This window comes from Barbatula barbatula (assembly GCF_947034865.1).
Source record: "Barbatula barbatula genome assembly, chromosome: 15".
Classification (NCBI taxonomy): Eukaryota; Metazoa; Chordata; class Actinopteri; order Cypriniformes; family Nemacheilidae; genus Barbatula; species Barbatula barbatula.
The window spans coordinates 14910076-14931598 of record NC_136778.1 but is presented as its reverse complement, the minus strand read 5'-3'; the positions used below and the strand labels follow the sequence as shown (position 1 = coordinate 14931598).

Here is a 21523-nt window from a genome sequence, read left to right as displayed (position 1 = left end):
AATATAAGGGTCACATATTAATAAAATGTAATGTATAGGTCGCTTTGGGTAAAAGCGTCTGCTAAATGCATAAACGTAATGTATATGTAGGGCCTGTTTACACTATGGACGTCATTGTAATTGCCTGATGGTGTTGGCATTAATGTAGTTATCATTAAAGATATAATTGTCATCATAGTGTGAACGGCACATTATTTGCATTTGGACAAAACGTTTATTGCAAGCAAGAATTTTGAAAAGTGTGTTTTAAAGTTTCATTGAAACATTATTAATAGTGGATATGTTTGTGTTTGTACCGAATTGGTTATTTGGCACCACCACGATGGTAAAGTGTCGTGGCGATGGTGAACTGCCACCGACGGTATAGTGCACCTCAAACACGGTCCTTATTATTACACTTATATCTGTCACAGTTGCGTTAAGTATTTATTTTTATACCCTTTAGTTGTGGGTGGTTTTATTTACAAGATTTTACATTAACACAGAAAGTATTAGCATACGTTTCCGTTGGCGTAGTCGTGCGCGGCCTGCTCGGCAAAACCCAGTTTATTCTCCGCGTTCTGGAACGGATCTTGTTGTGAAAACATACATAAAATCAAAACTGGCTATGACCCACTTGCTCGGTGACGTAGTGCACGCGAGTCGCCGCTGCTGCAGAGAAACATCGGACGTTATTCATTTGTGCTTTGAGCACATCTTCTGATCGAGCATTTAGTGCGGCTGTACACATCTTCATCTGGACAATGTCAACGTTTTAGTTTTCCATCAACGAATAGGAAAGTAACTTTTTTTATGGCAATCTGAATAGGAAAGCCGAGGAAGGTTTAAGCCGTTTGTTTCAAATAGAATTGTTTAGGTCTGTAAGGGTTATTACGCGATTTAATATTTCACTTTCTGATGTCATGTTTTCACTGTTTATTTCAATGTTTTATATGGTGTAGTGTACCATTTCACTGATGGATGTGCGCATTAAAGACAGACGGATGTTTCATCCTCATTTATTTCATATATTATATTTCAAAGTCTATATTTATTTCTCCTTCACTCGTCACGCGGTTGCTACTCGCAAATATAATAATATAAATACTATTTATTATGTTATTTATATATATATATATATATATATATATATATATATATATATATTTCCCAACCACCGCAGTGAATTTGTCCATTACCACCACCATTAAAAACCGTCGCAGCCATATAAATGACCTAGAGACTAAGAGGAATGCCTCATTATATTTGGGTGTGGGGGGCTGAGAGGATTATCAGATTACATGTATGCAAAACAAAGCATATCATTTTGAATAAGAAACATTGTTTTTTTGCCCAAGGAGTGATTAAAAGTATTATGTATGCTAGTGTATAAGCGTTTGGCCCATATAGTGAACATGATCATAATAAACATGGAGCTTGTCAGTGGGAAATACCTTTCCGCTAAATACCTACAAATCAAAATCCAGTGCGTCTTTCTTATGGTTTTATTCGTTTCGTTAACTTTGAAACGTTGTAAACAGTGCATTGTTCCAACCCCACCAAATCAAGCAGAAGCCAGCCAATCACATCGTAAATTCCCTTTTGATAATCTGTATGCCCCAAGGTGCTGGAGAACCACTTCTGGTTTTACCCGTTGTTTGTACAGTAAAACACCAGCAGTTCATGAATCAACGTTATAAAGTACTACCCATAAACATCTTGTAAATTAATGTTATCAAGCGACCGCTTCATTCCTGAATGAGCAATACAGCTTCACTATTTTCTATGATCCTGTAGTTGGTGACTTTGGAGTGGCGCGTAGGCGGGCTTTCCTTGCATACTCTGGACTGTCAAACTGTCAGTAGATGCTGCGTCACAATGAGGAATATTCTGATTAAAAGCAGATGATGTTCTTTCCATGCAGCTCTGAGCGTGTGGTTCCGACCGAGCCGCAGCCCTAGTGTGTGTTTGGAGTTCTGGATCTTTATGAGTAAAAATGCCTTTTGTAACAGCATGAGACTCAGGCGTATGTCCTCATATGGCGACGCACTCGGGACGGCTCAGCTGTGTCTTGGGTGATCGCCAGCCCCCCAGAGGTGCCTCGTAAGGCAGGAGGGAGGACAGTTTAACAACATGATATGTGGTGTACACTGTTTAGGATGCATTGTTTGTTTCATGTCTTTGTTATCGCTAAGTTGATCCGTCATCAGTGCCTCGGCTGTCATCTTGCAATCTAAACTCTTATCAAAACATTATCCATAATACACACATTTTTTGTTATTTGTTAGCGGTAGTAACAAAATATCGTGATATAATATTTCGCTATACAAAAAATATGATGTCTGTTTAATGTAATTGATAATTTAATTAAAATGTAATAAATTTAATGTTTTTTTTCTATGTTACAAAATTCCTTTTAGGGTTTAGCTCTATTTTGTTAAAATGTTTATTTATGTTCATATTACTTTACATGCAAAAGGTTTTATTAAACCGTAAATAGTCGTTGAAAAAAAAAACACGTTAGGGCTTTTCAACGGAAATGTCTTGGAAATGTTTGTGGTTGAGAACTTATTGACGTTTTGACTGTATTTCTTTTAAAGAAATTGATTTTAAAATCATATTATGTAACGAACCATCTTTAATCTTTTGATAGCCTTTCCTTAGAAGTTAAGGGATGATGCTACTTGAGATAAGAAGGTAACTCTCTTTCTCTCTCTCTGCAGTTAAGCCATTCACGACCACCTTGAAGGAGATGCGCCTTCACCGAGAAGACTTTGAAATGCTGAAAGTGATTGGCCGGGGAGCATTTGGAGAGGTAAGATACTCCGGACCTTTGTGTCGTCAAGCCTCTTGTTCCGCTGAACAGCCTCCCAAATCAAGCAGCCTTTTTGGCATGCTTCAAAGCGCAGGGAAATCACCTTTGAAATCACTTCAGACTTTGCCATATTGTGTGGTTTGTTTTGGTATTTGCAAGCTTTGTTTTCATGACCCATTTCGAATGTCCAACGAAAACCCCAAAATATTAGGGAGGTATTTGTGTAGCCCTCAAACATCTTATCGAAAACCGCAAGCTAACCCCTTCCTCTCATCTTATTTTCCCTTCTCTCCCCCCTGCCAGTTCTCAGGGGTCCCAGCCTGGCCCTTGACTGCTATACTTGGGCCGGCACAAATCTAGGTATTTTGGATGGAAGGTTTGTTTTACAGCAAAATGTGCTACTCGTTCCTGAAGTTAAAGGCTTTTATTGTTATCACACCCAAAGTACCTTTCTTTTTCTGTGCCACTTGGTAGAACAGAAAATGAAAAAAGACATCTACTCTTGTTCCTTAGTTCTTCATTGTTCCTTAGTGGAAAACTCTTTAGTTAAAAAGCATGTCATTTAGGTATTTATATTATATCGCGGCTGTCCTTCTGATATTTGTAAAACCCAGTGACAAATATAAAGGTTGACTAATTAAAATTAAATAAAAATTCAAATCACAAAATATGGAGATACGAGGCTTCAGAAGGACAGCAGCCATGCGTTCTGCTTTATTTCTGGAGGTTAAGATGAGTTTATTGTGTGGTGCCACATATGATCGGATATTTCCTAATTTGGTGAGAAGCATTCCGCTGTGTCACACATTTCTCCCTTCATTAAACCTCCCTTGTAAGTAAATGAATGCTCATTTCATGACTCACTTCCTTAGCAGAATAAATCCAATTCAATACTTCTGTTTTTATACGAGCGGAGGTCAACTTTCAAAAGAATGTTTGATGCTTCATTTTAGATTTAGAAGGTGATTAAGATTTTATTTCAGTGGCTCCGTAGTCATGTGACCAAGCATACGTTCCCCCAGTGTTTCCCCTACAATTACCTTAGGGGGGCGCCCCGCCTCTCCAACGGAACTTCCTGCCCCCCTTGAAGGTCAAGTTAACAAAAAATGTTATGTAGCATCAGATCACAAGAGAAGTCATTTAAGGTTACCTTTCATATATAACATGTCTATACCTTTTTCTCGTACAAAACCAACTAAACATCATAATGTTATTTATCTTATTTACATGGCGGCATGTCATTTCTACGTGGTCGCGCCTTTACCAATCTCCTCAGTTCTCTGAATCAAGTTCCGACCCGATGCACACGCACACACACACAGACACGTGAGCGTAAATACAAAGGTAAGCACAGCGGACAGAGAGCGTGGGAAAATATGTTGCGTCAACCACCTGAAAAGCAGATAATAAAAATTACTCCCAGGGTGGTGAAAATGGCAACATTCGCTGACAAAGCAAAAGTCCAGTTACCACCTGATGACAGGTTTTCACCCAGCTTATCCCTCGTTCAATCCGGACCGCAAGACATGTTCAACCATTAAAGAAATCTGACTATTTCTGTGGTTTAAATTGAGCAACGTCTACATAAACTGGACATTTATGTTGATTATATTTTTCCGCTATATCTTGGAATATCTTTATTTCGCTTAGTTAATAACTTTGGGAAGTTAGTAACTTTGTACGTACTCCTGCTCATGATATATTCATTTCAGTTGTTACATTTTGTTGTCAGTTTTTAAATATTAAAATACACCACTAGGACTTCGCTTCAGCATCAGAGCCTACTACACATTTTCTCAGTTACCAGACCTTCTATGTTTCATATAGTCTGTGGCTATCAGAATATAAAGTAAATGGCCTGAAAAAACATTCGCTCGATAGATTTAACATCATTTATTTTAAAAAGTATTATACGGACCTCCGCCGCAAAAAATATAGAGACCCCCCCCAAGCCGTAAACCTAGGGGAAACACCTTTCCCCATATTCAAATGTTTTGATTGTTCCTGATGCTTTCGGTCTCTAGACTGACGATTGAAGAGGCAGGAAAGAGGAGGTTCATTGGAACTGATGAGATGCTCATCTAACACCCCTTACAACAGAGTTCTCCTTACAATAGATTTCTGGCAGGAATGTCAGCGGTGGCACAGGAAGCGAGGCAGGACGAAGCAGCTTTCAGGAAAGGCTCGGGAAACCAGGACGTCTCTGAGGAGTTACTTCGACCAAAATAGTGTTCTGCGGTTTGTGCCGTTCATCGTCCCCTCCTCAGTAACCGAGACCTTAATAACCTTTCTCCTCAGTCCGTGAACTATTTTTTAGATTGAGTCATGTGGCTCTAGTGATGACTTTTTTTTATTGCAGCGTTTCTGTCATCAAGCCAGACTATTGTTAGGCGGCGTTGTAGCTTGTGTTGGTTTCAGAGCGCTCATGCTCACGTGTTAACATTGTGCTGCTGTTTTGTTCCCTTTCCCAATGGTTTCCTGTCGCTTTTACGTTACAGGATGTACTTCCAGATAAATCTTTTGCATTTCCTGTTTATGATTGATTTAGCGGCGGCCCAGCTAAAGGCCTGGAATTCGGGACTGCTTTTACAGGAATTGTCGACCGAAAAGTGAACCTCATGTCAATTCTGTTTAGCTGAATCTTTGTCGACATACAATGAAGTATAACTTTAAAGTCTAGCTTATGCGGTAGTGTCATTGGTTGGCACTCCTCTCTGCCTCGCCTGATTTTTACCTTGAATAATTGCTCTGTTGAATAGAATAAGAAAGAAAAACATGGAACAGGGAGTGGACGCAAGGGAACTGAGATTTTTACATAATGTCACCGTGAGTCATTATAGGGCAGATAAAACAGACCTCTTAGGACAGCTGAACAGTCAAAGCTCTACGTGCGGAGGATAAACGTTGATCTCTTTATCTGTTGTATTGAGTTGCACTGAATCACTCATTTTATGAATGATTAGCTCAAAGTACATCATCGCTGATCTAGACCTCCCTATTGATTTAGAAAGAAATGACCGCTACTGTTTTTTTAAAGGGATGCTGATGTAATTAAAATCTGCATATTGTTTTATCTATTACAACATTAAGACAGATTCGCCGACTGCAAGAGTACAACTTTTGCAGTTGATATTACTGCAGGGCTGTCTCCAAAGCGTCGTTCTTGAATTGTTTTATTATTTGGGCCCGGCCTATTTTAAATCTAGTATGTAACAAGAGGTGGGGTACAATTTGTACCCCGGAGAAGCCTAGTAAAACATTTCTTTGGAAAACCTTCATCGGAAAGAAAGAAAATGATAAGAGCCAAAACTACAATGTTTAATTATTACTCTTTAATATGTTGCGATATGGAATCATTTTTCGTGCTTTCAAATAGATTTATTGGGATTAATCGATTCCAAAATAAATGTTTATGATTATATACATATTTGTGTGCCATGTATTGTAATGTATATATATAAATAAAGAAATATTTATATACATATAATAAACACACTACATTTATTTTGGAATTGATTATCGTTTTGAAATAATAGTTTTACAATGATAATGCAAATTGTTTAATAATGATGATTTTGGCAAGACATATGTTAGTTTTGTGCAATAAACCTCAAAGCCTTTTTGAATTATGCATTACTTATTTACAATGATGCAATCGTTGCGTCCTCCTTGTCGCAAGGTAGCTTCGCTCTGAACCCTCAGGACCTTACAGTTAACATACACGATCTCTGACATGGATTAGTAGCATAACTGTGACTCGTCCAATCATGTTGTCCACACTGGTCACCCACCCTCTCTGTTTCTTCATGTGCCTCCCCTGCGTTTTGAATCAGGTCAGGCTGACTGTCTTTGTGGAAACGTGTGTCTAAAAAAGGAGAGAGGGAAAGAGAACAGGACACATGGTGGGAGGAGGAATCGGGGGGTTTCTGAGCGCTCTGGGTTTGGTTTGTTTTTGTAATGAGGTCAGTTATCTGGTGTGGTTAGAAGGCTAAATGATAAAGACACTGTGTGTGTGTGTGTGTGTGTGTGTGTGTGTGTGATTAAGCCTCTGTTAGATTTTGTCGTCAAAGTGTACTTTTCAAATACTTTGATACGTGCGCATACACGGCGAAGGACATCAAAGGCGGTGGAGTCATCGAAAACGCCAGCACAGCTTGTTGTTTGCCGTTAGTATGCAAAGTTGCAGTTTGTACAGTGCTGAAGCAGCACATTGCACTCAGGTATGCGGGTGTGGGTGCATGTGCCGGTAACATTGAGGGTAAACACACATCATGTGATGCCTCCCGAGCTCTAAGGCAAAGTACAGGGAGGTTCGCGACACCACTTAACGTAAGCATGCAGAGCCGTCACAAATAGCCAGTTAGTGGACGATAGCATAATAATAAAGTGGTCAAACAGTGGTCATACCAGTTTCTATAAATCTAAATCTCAAACATTATACAAATAAAATTTATTTGAATAATTTCTAGCTGTTTATTTGTGCAATAAAAGCATGTTGTGACCAGACACTGTCAAGTTCTTAATATCTTGAGGCTTTGTGTGAGGATCAAAATGTCTTAAATCGTCCTCGCCACCTTGTAGAAGTTCGCTGCAACACGACGTGGAACACCAGATTTGACGGCATTGGTCCTTGCATGTTATGTGGCTGACGGTGATACAGCACGTTTAAAAATATAAATATTTAACCTTGATATTTTGTAGGCAAGGGGAGCCCTAATAAAGAGGTCATTCATACAATTCGGACTTTTAATTTCAAGTACAAGTTATGGAATTAATAATATTACATGTCACCCGATTTCTAATATTTAATCTAAAAGAGTACTTCTTTTATCCACCTAAAAGTCAAATGTAACTCTTTAAATATTTGTTTATTGAATGTACTAGTAATTTTGTCCTCTACTTTAAAACGCATCCGCAAATGCAAAAATGAAATGTTGCACTACGTAATTTTTTTCAGGCTTTGAAATGTCAATGAACTTTATATTATTTCATAGTAACAATATATTTCACGGTAGCAATATTTAATATTATACAGAAACATAACACGCCTCATCGTTCTTAGATTAATTTATTAATTAATTAATTATTCATTCATTATTAATTCAAATAAATGCTCACAATATGTATACAATAGGAAGACAGACCATATGTATAACAAATTCATATGAATACATGCACGAACATTTATTGTGTTTCAAGTATTTATTTGATTCGATTTAGTTTGTGGATTAATTCACGTTTCTTTGCTATAAGAGCACATTCCATGGCAAATCTCTTGCATTTGACATTTTATTCTGCTGTAACGGTATATACCGTACTGTTTCTTTATAGTAATATTGCATTTATTTGAATAAAAGATTAAATGTTTTTTGTATGTTCTAAAAGAAATGTATATGTTTTGTTCATCCTGTCATTGATGTGTCCACTGTGTTATTGTGGTGCCCACCCTCTTATCTCTATCCATCTGTAGTACTCTGTGCTTTTTAGACCATTTTGGTTTGAATTGATGAACAACAGCAGATCATGTTACTGTTAAGTTCCTTTGTCTAATTTCATTGAAATCCTTGACTTATCGTAAAAATAAAAGCAAACTCTTGTCACCAATAACAGCGCAGTCCCTCACTGCATTCATGCTCTGCGTCCGTTCCCAGGCTGGTGTGTCCTCCTGCAGGCTGGGTGTTATCTTTCTCCACCCTAAAAAGTGAATAACCTCTAGTAGGACACTCCTCTGCAGCGAGTCACTTTCCTAATATTCCTCCTGAAGGGAAGACCTTAATCACTCTCACACACCCGCTTTTGACATTTGTTGTCCTCGAGTGCCACCCCCTCTTCCATCTCAAATCTCAGCGTTCCTGTTATTTGCCTTTCAGAATCATCAAAGATCAGAAGCATCTCATTCAGAGACTTACTTTCCCTGCAGGGATTTTGCTCTAAGTGGGCCATGGGTGCATAAATGAATAAATAAAGGCGAAAAAAAAATGTATGATTCCCCAAAGCTCCTGAATCAAGCTGAGTTTTGGTTTGATTGTATGCATTGACTAACCCCCCCATCTCTCATCCGCAGGTGGCTGTGGTGAAGATGAAACACACAGAGCGGGTTTATGCCATGAAGATCCTCAACAAGTGGGAGATGCTAAAGAGGGCCGAGGTGAAGACCTTCCTGCTAATGCTCACAAATGCAATAATGAATTAATAAAATAAATGGATAATTATGCAATGAACACTTTATTGAAATCTAGCCACCGTTAGCAAGAGAATTATAAGTTTGTGTGAGTATTTCTATATAAAGGAAATCTGTAATTGGTAGGGATCCACCTATATGTAAATTTTGGCCGATAACCGATTATTCTTTTGTGTTGGAAGCCAATAACTGATATATTTGCCGATATATAGTATTTAAACATTAATATAACATTTTCTGACACTGAAATTTCTTTTCCCTCTGAAAATCATGTACCAAGCCAATAATTCAAGATTCTTTAACTTCAAAAAATGTCTGGAATAGGCTGAATGAGCACGACAGAAAGACATGACTGTACTGTATTTTAACTGTGAGCAGCGTGCAGCTGAAGTGGTTTAACCAAAAGAAATGATTCATAATTTTATCAGCGAAATGATGACATAAACAATTACCATTTATCGGCCGGTACCGACACGGTCGATAATTTACCGTTATTGGCCATTCAACTTTTAGGAGAAAATAGCTCCCTATTAAATCCCCACAGATATCAAGATTTGGATAAAAGCGTCTGCTAAATGACACCCTACAGACACTCTAGACTTTGCCTATGCACCATTTATTGAGTGATCTACCAAATTGTGCTTGATCCCTAAAAACTGGGGCTATAACATGTGGCCTTGTGTGTGCTTAAACCCAAAAAAGTTGTGTTTTAAATAAATATAAAAGTGTTTACGATGACATTCAATAAATCTGTTTGCATCTTCTGTAGACGGCGTGTTTCAGAGAAGAGCGGGAAGTCCTGGTGAATGGAGACTGCCAGTGGATCACCACGCTCCATTATGCCTTCCAGGATGACAACTACCTGGTGTGCATCTCCACTAAAAGCACCCATAAATCCCATAACATCACTAAACACAATTAAAGGGAAAGCTCAGCCAAACATGAAAACGTATCATTTACTCAACCTCTTGGCGTTTCAAACCTGTATGAACACATATAAGATATTGAGAAGAATGTTGGTATCCGAAACAACAGCGGGACCCATTGGTTACCAACATTCTTCTCAATATCTTAGATTGTGTTTTGCAGAACAACGTAAGTCATACAGGTTTAAAATGACAAGAGGGGGGGGAAATAGTGGCACAACTGTCATTTTTGGGTGAACTATCCCTTTAATAGCAATGTTCAATAAAACTGTTCTATTCTTAGATGTCTTTCAGTCAAAAGTGCGAAATGCTGAGTCAGTGTCTGTGTGATGAAAGATGATTTTCTCCACCCGCAGTACTTGGTGATGGATTATTACGTGGGTGGTGACCTGCTAACTCTGCTTAGTAAGTTTGAGGACCGACTCCCGGAGGACATGGCCAAGTTCTATGTGGCGGAGATGGTGCTTGCCATCCACTCCATCCACCAGCAGCGCTATGTACACAGGTGAAACAACTTTATGTAACTAAAATCAGAATGCCAAGTATTTTTAGTTCGTTTCATGGAGACAGAATGTTCATGGACCATATGAAGGCAACCCCTTCCTGTCCAAGTAGGCAGTTTTAGCAGAAATAAGCTGCATTGTGGACCACACTTTTTGCCGAAGGTTAAAAATCATTCACGCAAGAACAGATCTAGACAAAACACGTTGGAACAGTGATTGACCTCAAGTATATAAACACGCAGACAAGCAAGACCGAGTGTTCATTGGTCCTGATAGAGGCTCACATCGCTCATCTGCACATAATGCATGTAATGAAATAATTGCAGATGTCTGTTGGTTTGTTCTAGCCTACAGATCAGGTTCAGAGGCCTTTTCCTGTCTGCTTGTACTGGGCTGCCATCCGGTCCAGCTGAGCCTCCTTTTCCTTCTTTCAGTGGTGCTTCCCTTCTGACACCAGTAGCAGTTTGTACTATATTACCCCAGCCAATCACAACAGCCCACCTTACTTTATTTATCAGGAATTTCCCCAAATCTTTGTTCTTGCTGAGTAAAACTAGATTTTTGCGTGCGGATCATTCGGCCACCTCAGCGCGCGCGCGTGCATGCGTGTGTGTTACTTGGAATATTAGATATTACCTATTATTATTGTGTGTTTAAATATAATAATATCCACACGAGTGCTCCAAAATATTTTGCAGCTGTTGAAAGAAATCATTGAATGTGGTGTTTTTTATTTTCTCTATCTCTCTGTGGAATAAATAAGGAGTGCACTGGCACCATTGGTGACCAGCCTGCCCGTGCACTGCAGCTGACTGCAGTAATGACGGAGCTCTTAAAAACATGTGTCGGCCAGTGTTGCTTACGCTGAGCCTGTTGGACAGCCTCTGTGAGGTTGTGAATAGTGTTATTTGTGAGCGTGTTTGTGTTAGGGTGTGTCTGGCTAGTTATAGCGTGATGAGTTTTGACACCGTGTTTACTCTGTACCCGCTGTGCTCACCATGGTGCCAGGATTGTGGAACAGAGGGCACTGTGTGTGTGGCCCAGTCATAGAGAGACAGGGACTGTGTGTGTGTGAGAAAAAATAGTGAAGGAGGGTGAACAAAGGCCGGCTGTTTACATGGAGAGCAGGGCATTGGTTGGGCATGGAGAAACAGCCACCCTGGAGAGCGGTAGATTCGGGGTGCAGTGCCCACTGGATTAAAAATGCGTCCCAGCGCAGGGCAAAATCAGTTGGTTTATATAACTGCAATGTGTTCCAAAAAATAAAAATAGTACAACGGAATTGAAAGTTACCTTAAATAAGTTGAATACGAATTTTTTGTTTTGTGTTTCACAGGGACATCAAACCTGACAACGTTTTGCTAGACATGAACGGTCACATTCGTCTCGCCGACTTCGGCTCCTGTCTGAAAATGATGCATGATGGAACGGTGAGTATGGGATAAAGATTCACAGTGTCACACATAAACCGCACCGTGTTTGTCACCCCAACAGGGTGGTCTCCCCTCTGCCCTCTCCTCTGTGTGTTCCTGACATTGATAGAGTTGGTTTTTGGCCCTGCTGCCCTAGAAAGGGAGGGCTAATGAGAAAACCCCTCACTGCCCACCCCTCTCGCTCACAGACTGATGAGTCACCATAGTGCACCGATAACACCGCCAAGGCCAATACAGCTTTTATCTGCTGCTGTTTGCGTGCTTCCTGTGTGCCAGCTGCATGTAGAAAGGATTGAACAAGTGTTCCATAACCAACAGCTCTAATACCTGGATCAGATTCTTCTGTTAAAAATACAGTTTGGGTTTTCCAGCACTGATTCTCTGGGTTTGTGGATATCTACACTTAAAGGTCCAGTGTGAAATTTGCGGTACAAATTTGCTATTGATAGAAATGCAATATAATATACATAACTTTGTTATTATAAAGAGCTTACACAATGAAGTGTTATGTTTTTACTACCTTAAAATGAACTTTTTCCTACATTTTTCTAAAATGTAATTGTGTAACAATCTTGTCAGACATATTTACCACAAAAATCTATTTATGACATATCAAAAGACTACTTTCAACCCAAATACTAAATAATTTGCCAATAAGTATTTTCTTACTCATTTAAAGTATAATAAAATGTAACATACTCCTTTATTCTTTTATTTCTTTTTTATATGTACAAGTCAGAATAAGCATTTTCTTTTAATTTGTACATACATGTGTCTGACAATGTATCATTATTTCATCCAGATTTTGACATTTTATTCTCCAAAAACATAAAGTAGACCATAAAAGCCATAAAGTAGACATTTTACTTGCATTTATTGTGCTTTCTATGGACCTAAAACACATTTGTAAACGTCTTAGTTATGCGAGTCAAAGACGTTAACATTTCCCTAAACAATGTCTTCAGATGTGTATAAAGATTTGACATAATGAAGCGTTATGTTTTTATTACCTTAATTTAGCTATTTCTATCTACATAGACCGCGGGTCCCCTTACATGGAATTCAGCTTTTTTTTTAGAGTAGCCCTTAATGGACAGACTGCTGTACAGTATCTCCTTGACGACATCTTAGTTCTGTGTCATCCACCGTAGTGCTTGGAAAGGGCGGTGTGGAGTGAGACGTTGGTTGCTGTTCCCAACTTCACCACTAGAAGCCTCTAAATTTCATACACTGGACCTTTAAGCTCACGAATTTGGAATTTCACTCTTACCAGTTCTTGGAAATGCACTCATGATGAGTCACGGTATCGATCGCTCTGACTCCTCAGGCCACGGTTGTTTTTCTACGATGTATTTCCTGTTAAATGAGGAGGTTGGGATGTTTACTTTAGATAGGACCCCCTTTATTGGACAAATTGTTAACTTGACAGCTGTGATTTGTTCATTCACATTATGAGTACACAACAGCGTTCCTGAAGAGGCATCTGCCTCTGAAAGGAAGATAACATGACAGTGATTATTGCATTTCGTCTGCACACTGAGGAGCAAATCATTATGAGTACTATTTATAAAAAGAGCTTCTCCTATTGCTGAAACTTCTATTTTTCTTAGTGACGAGTGGCACCAGCTTGTCAGAAAGTTATGATTGACTCATTTAAATGAAAGTTCTATGCGATATTCCACTTTTGCATATAGGATAAACACATAGCTGTTGGTAGTCAGAGGCGTCTTGATGGATGAAACATGCCTGTTCAAGAGATCATTTTTTGTACCAGAAACCTTGTACACACCCATGAGTGCAAGATCAATTAATCATTCTCCAAAAATAACCCAAGGTCAAGAGGTTAAGAATGTTTTGAGGGCTTTGTGTGTGTATTTAGTTCATGTTTTATGAGTCTGCTTGAGTAAGAGTTGGCTTAGTGCGCATTTCATACCCGCAATGTTCTGAAAATTCATGATTTTGTTTTGTTTGTCTTGGTTCATGTCTATAGCTTTATTTACTCTATGGCTTTATTTAAATGCAGCTCATTTGTGACGTCACTTCCTGTTTTTCTTCTGAATAGGTCCAGTCTTCAGTGGCTGTGGGCACACCGGACTACATCTCTCCAGAGATCCTGCAGGCCATGGAGGATGGCATGGGGAAGTATGGACCAGAGTGTGACTGGTGGTCTCTAGGGGTCTGCATGTACGAGATGCTGTATGGCGAGACGCCCTTCTATGCCGAGTCCTTGGTGGAGACATACGGAAAGATCATGAACCATGAGGTAGGCATCATTTTTTTTCTTGTAAACTGGCTCAGCCCAGTCATCTGTAAGAAAGCAAAACATACTTGGTCATACATTAGAGCAACACAAACCCCCAATTCATACCTTCTCAGAGTAGGGTTCTTAAAATCTTAAATCCATCGTCGGATTTCTTAACAAAGTGATTTCTTCTATTCAGGAGCGTTTCCAGTTCCCCTCCCACATCACAGATGTGTCTGAAGATGCTAAAGACCTGATCCAACGGCTGATCTGCAGCAGAGAGCGCAGGCTGGGGCAGCAAGGCATCGAGGATTTCAAGAAACACCCGTTCTTTGCAGGCATCAACTGGGAAAACATCCGCAACACAGAGGCTCCGTACATCCCTGACGTGAGCTCTCCTTCGGACACCTCAAACTTTGATGTGGACGACGATGTGCTGAAAAACCCGGTTGGTGTCACTCAGAAACGTTCAAGCATTATATTTTTTAACAATGTGACAGCGTTTTTTTACATTTTTAACCTCTGTGCTCCAACAGGACATCGTTCCGCCAGTCTCGCATACAGGTTTCACCGGGCAGCACCTGCCCTTTGTGGGCTTCACCTACACCACAGAGAGCTGCTTCTCAGACCGAGGGAGCTTAAGCAGAGTGGCATTTACGGACGGAGGTGCCGGGGAAGATCTCCAAGACGGGGGGTTGCAGGTGGAGGCCTTCGAGAAGAGGATTCGCTGCCTGGAGCAAGAAAAACAGGAGCTGAGTCGCAAGCTGCAGGGTAATAACTCAATCTGTTATCTCTTGGAGACATTACACTGTACTTTTTATGACATTAAGTAGTGTTGATAGTTCTGTGCAGAGGTTCTCAGCCTTGCATTTGACTACAGCATTTTAACTGTAAGTAGTAAAACATTGTGTAAAGTTTGTTTTCTCTACACGTGATTTCCCAGAATCCACTCAGGCTGTTCAGTCTCTTCATGGCTCTGGGCGCGGAGCTGGTACACTTGGCCGTGATAAAGAGATTAAAAAACTCAATGAGGAAATCGATCGACTGAAGAAGAAACTGGCAGGTGAGAGGTTGCCTTTACTGTTAGGGATATTACATTATAGACTTATTACATTAGACTATGGTGTATATATATATATATATATATATATATATTGAGTCCATGTCCAAGTTGTTATTTAAAGCTATGAACTCACATTCTTAGAAAACTGACACGATATGTTTTTGTTTCAGGGTTTTAAGTCATTGACACTTTTATTTATCAGAATGATTCAATTTGATTATGTGGTCATATGTTTTAATTTCATCAATGATTTGGTAAAATTTTTAAAAACCGTTAAATAAAATCATCAACCTCACTTTGCATCACTAAAAATAGCAAAAAGCTAAAACAATATTCACAACCTAAGTTGCCCAGAGCACGTTAGCCTTAGAGAGAGTCATAAGCATTGAGTTTCATGTGGGTTGCAATGTTAAATGCAATGGTGCTTTGACAGATTGCTTTGCCATTTAATGCAGTTAAGAGAGAGATTTTTACCCTGGTGCATGACTTGCATTTCACAGGTTCGGGGTTCCTACGCGTTTTAGAAAAGTATGGATTTGTTTTTGATTGTTTCCAGGTCTGGATTAGTATGGAAAAAATGTAATTGAGTATGGAGAAAATTACGAGTTTCCACACTATTGACACTTCAGTTTTCTAAAATCTAAAGTTTCTGATAATAAAATAATTTCTGATAACAAAAGTATTTTTATGAAGTTTGGAGCTCTGTCAAACGATCGGCGCTAGACAAATCTGCTGGTGAACTTTCCTGCGATTGGATGTTACGCAGTTAGGGCTCCACCTACTGTTGTAGCCACCCTTTAGGTCCCTGATGTCCGGGTAGTTTTTCCATGGTATGCAATAAAAGTCAAAAGGACAGAACTTGATTTTGTGCCGCTAATATTGTACTAAACGCCTAGATAACTGATCTCGGATCTAGTCTACCTCAGCTGTCCAACAGCGCTCTCTGATCGAGTTGGCCAATCAAATGAAGGAAGCCGATGATTACGGTCCAATCAAATGAAAGAGGCCGGAAGCTCAAGGAAAGCCAATTGTGAAAGGGCACGTAGCTAAACGTTTTAAACGTCTATAAACTCGTGCAAAAACGCTGGGTGTGTTGCTTTCTCCCTCTTTCCAGAGCGCTCCGGAGTTTGCTTTCCCAATTTGAGCGTGCTTAACACCCGTCAACATTTAAATAATGAACCTGACTAAATGGCTGATTGTAATATCCAATAATGCAAACAACAAAATAATGGAACGAGACTAAAACATGACCAGACCTTCACCATTTCATCCTAAACCGCATGGCTTTGACTCTAGTATGTGTTTAGGCTATTAAAACAATATTATTTGCAAATATTTCAAACACATCAATGAATTCTTGTTCTTTAATTCTCTTTCTATATTATTTTACCTATTTTAAATTAAAAACAAGTATCTTCAACTTTTGAAATTTGATGTCTGTGTCTGTAGCTACTGAAAAGGTCAATCCAAACCCAAATTATCTTGAAAGATTAATTGTATTCCAATTTGGATAAATGCACATATAAATTGACCACGTGTTAACTCATCACTGAAAAACATAAAAAGACAGACCTGGTTTTAGCTATTGTTATCTAATTTGCGCACTAGTTCTTCTAAAATCTTAAATTGTTCTTAATATTTCACAAAATTCCAATAAAATGTTGTGCATTGAACACGTCTCGGTTTGGTGTTCATTTATTTGTGAACTCGTGAGGTATAGCTACAACAGTCCACTGATTATTTGGCTAAAAATTATTAAATATTATTTAATATCCCTTGACCTTCTTTATTGAACGTTAGATTTTTCAAACCCCAACTTTTTTCAGATGTTAAATATGTTCTGAAAAGTCTTCCAGGGAGTCTGTATGTTTGAGTCTGGAAAAGTATGGAATTCTGAAATGGAAATGTGTAGGAACCCTGCAGGTTTATTTTAACCTGTAAATATAATTTCAAAGTCAAGTGAGTATTTCCATTTCATAACCATTTAAACTTCAAAGACTTAAGCAAAAATGTGCACAAACGTGCCATCATTTTGACAAAATTCGTCTTATAATTATTTTAAATGTACCTGCGAATGCTGTATATCTAGCACTTCCGTCTAATATTGTTCAAGTAATGGTGTTTTATAAGAACTGTAACTTAAGTTGCATTAAAATAAACATAAAAAACATTATTTATAGATTTACTCATTGTTTAAAGGAGAGCTTTAGGAAAAACCTTGAAAAAACCTTCAATAAAATAAAAAGGGAAATATCATATTGGATATTAATCCATTTAATTATCCAGATGCGCTGTTTGTAAACTTTTGAACCGGTAACCAATCACATCCAAGCTCACTCTCAATGATTGGTCCCTCCTCAGACTCTGATAGGCTGGAGCATCAGCTGGAGGAGGCTGTGACTCTTCGACAGGACTTTGAAAGTTCCTCCACTAAACTAAAGGCCCTGGACAAGCAAGTCAGAGCTCTAAGGCATGAAAAAGAGGAGATTCATAAGGTATGAATAGCTATGGAGTTTATCCTCTGAAATGGATTAACCTAAACCATTTACCTTCATGTTTTTTGTTCTCTACAGAATTTTTTTAATCCTCTAAAAACGTTTTTATTATCATGTGTATAATTATATCATGTGTATTATTATATGTTCCTCAAACCTGTTGCCCTACCTTTAAATCTAAATACTACTTTTAGAGGGTTATTTATACTACATAAATTGAACACCACCTCCTGAAATTGTTACTATAGACTGTTTCAGCTGTAACAACGTAAACAAACGTTATGTGCCCCAAACTTCACTTCCAGCAGCCCTACACAAAGAATCAATAACTGTTGAGTAGTTTAATGTCATTTAATACAATTAACATACAGTAAAATATTAATACAACACAAACCAGAACTTCTGCCAGGTACGTGCGTCCATCTATACCAGTACATAAACACAGAATATGCTTTGTTAATTCTTACTGTATGTTGAAAGGGAACACTATCCCATCATGCTGACAATCCTTCTTTCCTTCGTTTCCTTTGAGAAACGGATGAAAACTCTTTTAACTGTCTATAACTGAAACAAGGCAAGAAAGAGAATTACAAATATGAATAAACCAAACCAGATCAGTCTGCACTGAAAGCTCTTACATGTATTTCAAATGAAGACATGCAAACTCTGGTCTGCCTACGTGCTGCTTTAGTACCGTTTACTCGTGCGGTATGAAACAGCCGTCAGCCTATTAAAATCAGGACGTTTCTAAACACTGGCCCCCTTCATCACACTTAATGTCATCACCCTCTTACATAGGGTAGGTCAAAATTCTCAACACGCACTCAAATTTTTTTAGCTAATCTGATTTGTCGGCCTGTTCCCCTTGACTGTTGACCGTGAGCCCTGATTGGCTGAAGCACACCAAGAGCAGTTTAAGAGCAATATCTGCCGTTAATAAAACTTCTAATACTTTTATTTTATTTGACCAATTTTCTGTTTTAATGTCGTCCTTACGAGGCCGGGTACGCTTTTCTAGCTCACAACCCCAATTCTCCTGACAATTTCTATTTTTCACTCAGCCTCCTTTTCAGTTCCGTCTCTCCTGACGCGGCTGCGCTTTTTCTCTTCTTCCACAGCTCCTCTCACACACACTAATCCACACATCGGTTTCTCTGCTTTCATCTCAGATCCATGCACCTGTGCTCTTCTCTCTCTGGCCTTCTTCATTCTCTACCACTGCTAAAATCCATCGCTCTTCTTTGCCTTTCAGCAACTTGTGGAGTCTCTGGACCGCCTTAAGTCTCAGACCAAGGAGCTGAAGGACGCCCACCAGCAGAGGAAACTGGCCATGCAGGAGTTCTCCGAGGTGAATGAGCGCATGGCCGAGCTGCGCTCTCAAAAGCAGCGTCTGTCGCGGCAGCTCCGGGACAAGGAAGAGGAGATGGAGGTGGTTATGCAGAAGCTCGATGCCATGCGGCAGGACATCCGCAAAACTGAGAAGGCCCGCAAGGAGGTGAGCGGCAGGGGGAGGGGCTTCACTAACGTGGGCGGTTTGTTAGGGCCTGTTCTTGCAGGTAGAATGAATAAATCAATCTGAAGGTTTCACAGCACATTGTTTTGTATCTATATATTAAGAAAAGGTAAAAAATCCAGGCGGATGTAAGAACGCAAGAAGGCACATGCGTGAACAGCGTGGATGCTTATGACGGACCTGTTAGCGACATTATTCAAAGGGCGCGAAGATTTTACCAAGATTGAAAGGGTCAGGGTCACGGCCCCTCTTGTAATGTTATGATCTTTTCAGTATCTGTTTTAAAAGCAAATGAAGATTAATTGTCCCAGGCTTTCAGTCATGAAGATGCATTTGCGCTCCATGCCTCGTCCTGGTATTCCAAACTATCGGTCTGGCTACCGTCAAGTGTTTATGACTCGGCACCAACATGTTATTCAAATGGAAACAAGGTTTTGGAACGCAGCACATTTTTCAACATCATCAATCATGCTTCGTAGAGAAGCCGGGAATGCAACTCCTCAGTTTAGCTCGGCAGCTCCGGATCTCCCTAGACGAAGAGAGGAATGTCTTCACGCCCCTTTCTCGACAGCCCTCCACGCCGCCTCCTCTCCCTGAAGACCAGGCTCACAGACCCCGTGACCTTCTTTAGACCTCGGTGGCTAACTAAAGCCAGATGAGCGACACTGACCGTGGTTCAGGCTCACTGCTGAATGCTGCGGGTTTGGGGAATCAAGGGCTTTCCGCACTCCCAGCTGCCCAGTTTTTACTTTCTCTTTCTTTGTCTCGTTTTATTGGTCTCTTTTAAACAAGACTTTGGGAGGATGTATATTGTGACATGAATTGTTGCTTTAAGAATTGTTGCTTTTCTTATGGGAACTTTTGATGTCAGGAAGTCTTTCGTCCTTCAGATCAAAATGAAACTTGACACACAGCATGTGTGACTGGTTGTGATTAGGTCAAAAGTAAAGGTTTTATGGGTAAAAGAATGACCAATGTGAGTTGTTTTTGTTTAGCTGGAATCTCAGCTGGAGGACGCGCGTGCCGAAGCCTCCAAGGAGCGTAAGCTCAGAGAGCACAGTGAAGTCTACTCCAAACAATTGGAGGGCGAGTTGGAAACACTCAAGGTCAGAGGTCACATCTTTCACACTCCGATCATTTTCAGCCATCGTGTAGTTTTCCAGTAGCTCAGCTGATAACGCTGATCTCTCTCTTTCTCTCAGGTGAAGCAGGGAAGCGGTCGTGCATCAGGCCTCGGGTCAGAGACCCAGCAGGAGCTCACCAAGGTGAAGTCGGAGCTGGATAAAAAAGTGCTTTTCTATGAAGAGGAGCTGGTAAGGCGTGAAGCTTCTCACACTACAGAGCTGAAGAACCTGAGAAAGGAGCTTCGGGACTCAGAGAGCCAGCAGCTGTCAACGCAAAAAGAGCTGATGGTGCTCAAAGACAAACTGGAAAAGGCCAAGAGAGAGCGGTGAGGATTGTTAGCAAAAACAATTACTGATGGGTCGATATATGTTAGACAGGCCTGTGAATCGATAGCTTCTTCAAGATGATCAAAATTAGCCTACAAGTTAGCTGGTTTATAAATGACACATTTTCATCAATTAAGGTTTAAGTTACTGTTGAGTTAATGGCTATGTTGAAGAAAATTGCGATAGTTTAAAAATAGTTTAAATGATATCAAAATATATTATAACTGAATTATAACCCCTCCCTTTCCAAGTACTATGGCGGCTAACACAATACTTAAGATGTTGTCTCGTTTTTTGCTTCTTTGACGAAGATGATAACATATTAAAGACACGCACTCGGTAGAGCAGTTTGTCCGTTTTAAGCTACTGTTGAAAAACATGGCGAATTCCATGCAAAGGGACCTGCGGTTTGTAGATAGAAATAGCATATTCAAAGGTAATAACAACATAACGCTCCATTCATTTAAGGTCTTTATAGACCTCTGAAAACATAGTCATGTATATTATATTTCTTTCAATAAATCCTTTTAAATATCACACATTGCACCGTTAAATACTACCTATCTGCAATTTGCATTGATATTTTTAAATTGAAAATCATTCAGTTATTGCGAACTATTGCGAAATCTGTTGCAATATTTGTTATACATTGCAGCCCTAATTCCGAAGTTAATATTGTCTAAAATACATTTTAAAAACCTTGACCGCTTGTTCTCTCCCAATCCACAGGCAAACTGAGATGGACGAGGCCACAGGCACCCTGAAAGACGAGTATGAACGTGAACGCAATCATCTGGCAGAGGAAAACCGCAAACTCACCGCAGAAACAGACAGGGTATCTCTTTCTTTTTAGCTTGAAGCAGCATTGAGTTTGTTTGTTTGTTTGTTTGTTTGAGTGACATCGTGTGACCATTTCCACTCA

General features: G+C 39.6%; 1 protein-coding gene across 2 annotated transcripts in view; it reads left to right on the top strand.

Moving 5' to 3' along the window:
* cdc42bpb (CDC42 binding protein kinase beta (DMPK-like)) overlaps positions 1–21523 on the top strand; it is a 56848-nt gene that overhangs the window by 20103 nt on the left and 15222 nt on the right. For both annotated transcript variants that reach the window (XM_079474716.1, XM_079474715.1), the window contains exons 2-15: positions 2703–2794; positions 8859–8942; positions 9745–9840; positions 10258–10406; positions 11741–11834; positions 13900–14100; positions 14279–14527; positions 14616–14850; positions 15023–15142; positions 17504–17637; positions 18890–19132; positions 20146–20256; positions 20353–20600; positions 21331–21436. In XM_079474716.1, coding sequence (XP_079330842.1) covers positions 2703–2794; positions 8859–8942; positions 9745–9840; positions 10258–10406; positions 11741–11834; positions 13900–14100; positions 14279–14527; positions 14616–14850; positions 15023–15142; positions 17504–17637; positions 18890–19132; positions 20146–20256; positions 20353–20600; positions 21331–21436 — 2162 coding nt within the window. The remainder of the gene's footprint in view (positions 1–2702; positions 2795–8858; positions 8943–9744; positions 9841–10257; positions 10407–11740; positions 11835–13899; positions 14101–14278; positions 14528–14615; positions 14851–15022; positions 15143–17503; positions 17638–18889; positions 19133–20145; positions 20257–20352; positions 20601–21330; positions 21437–21523) is intronic.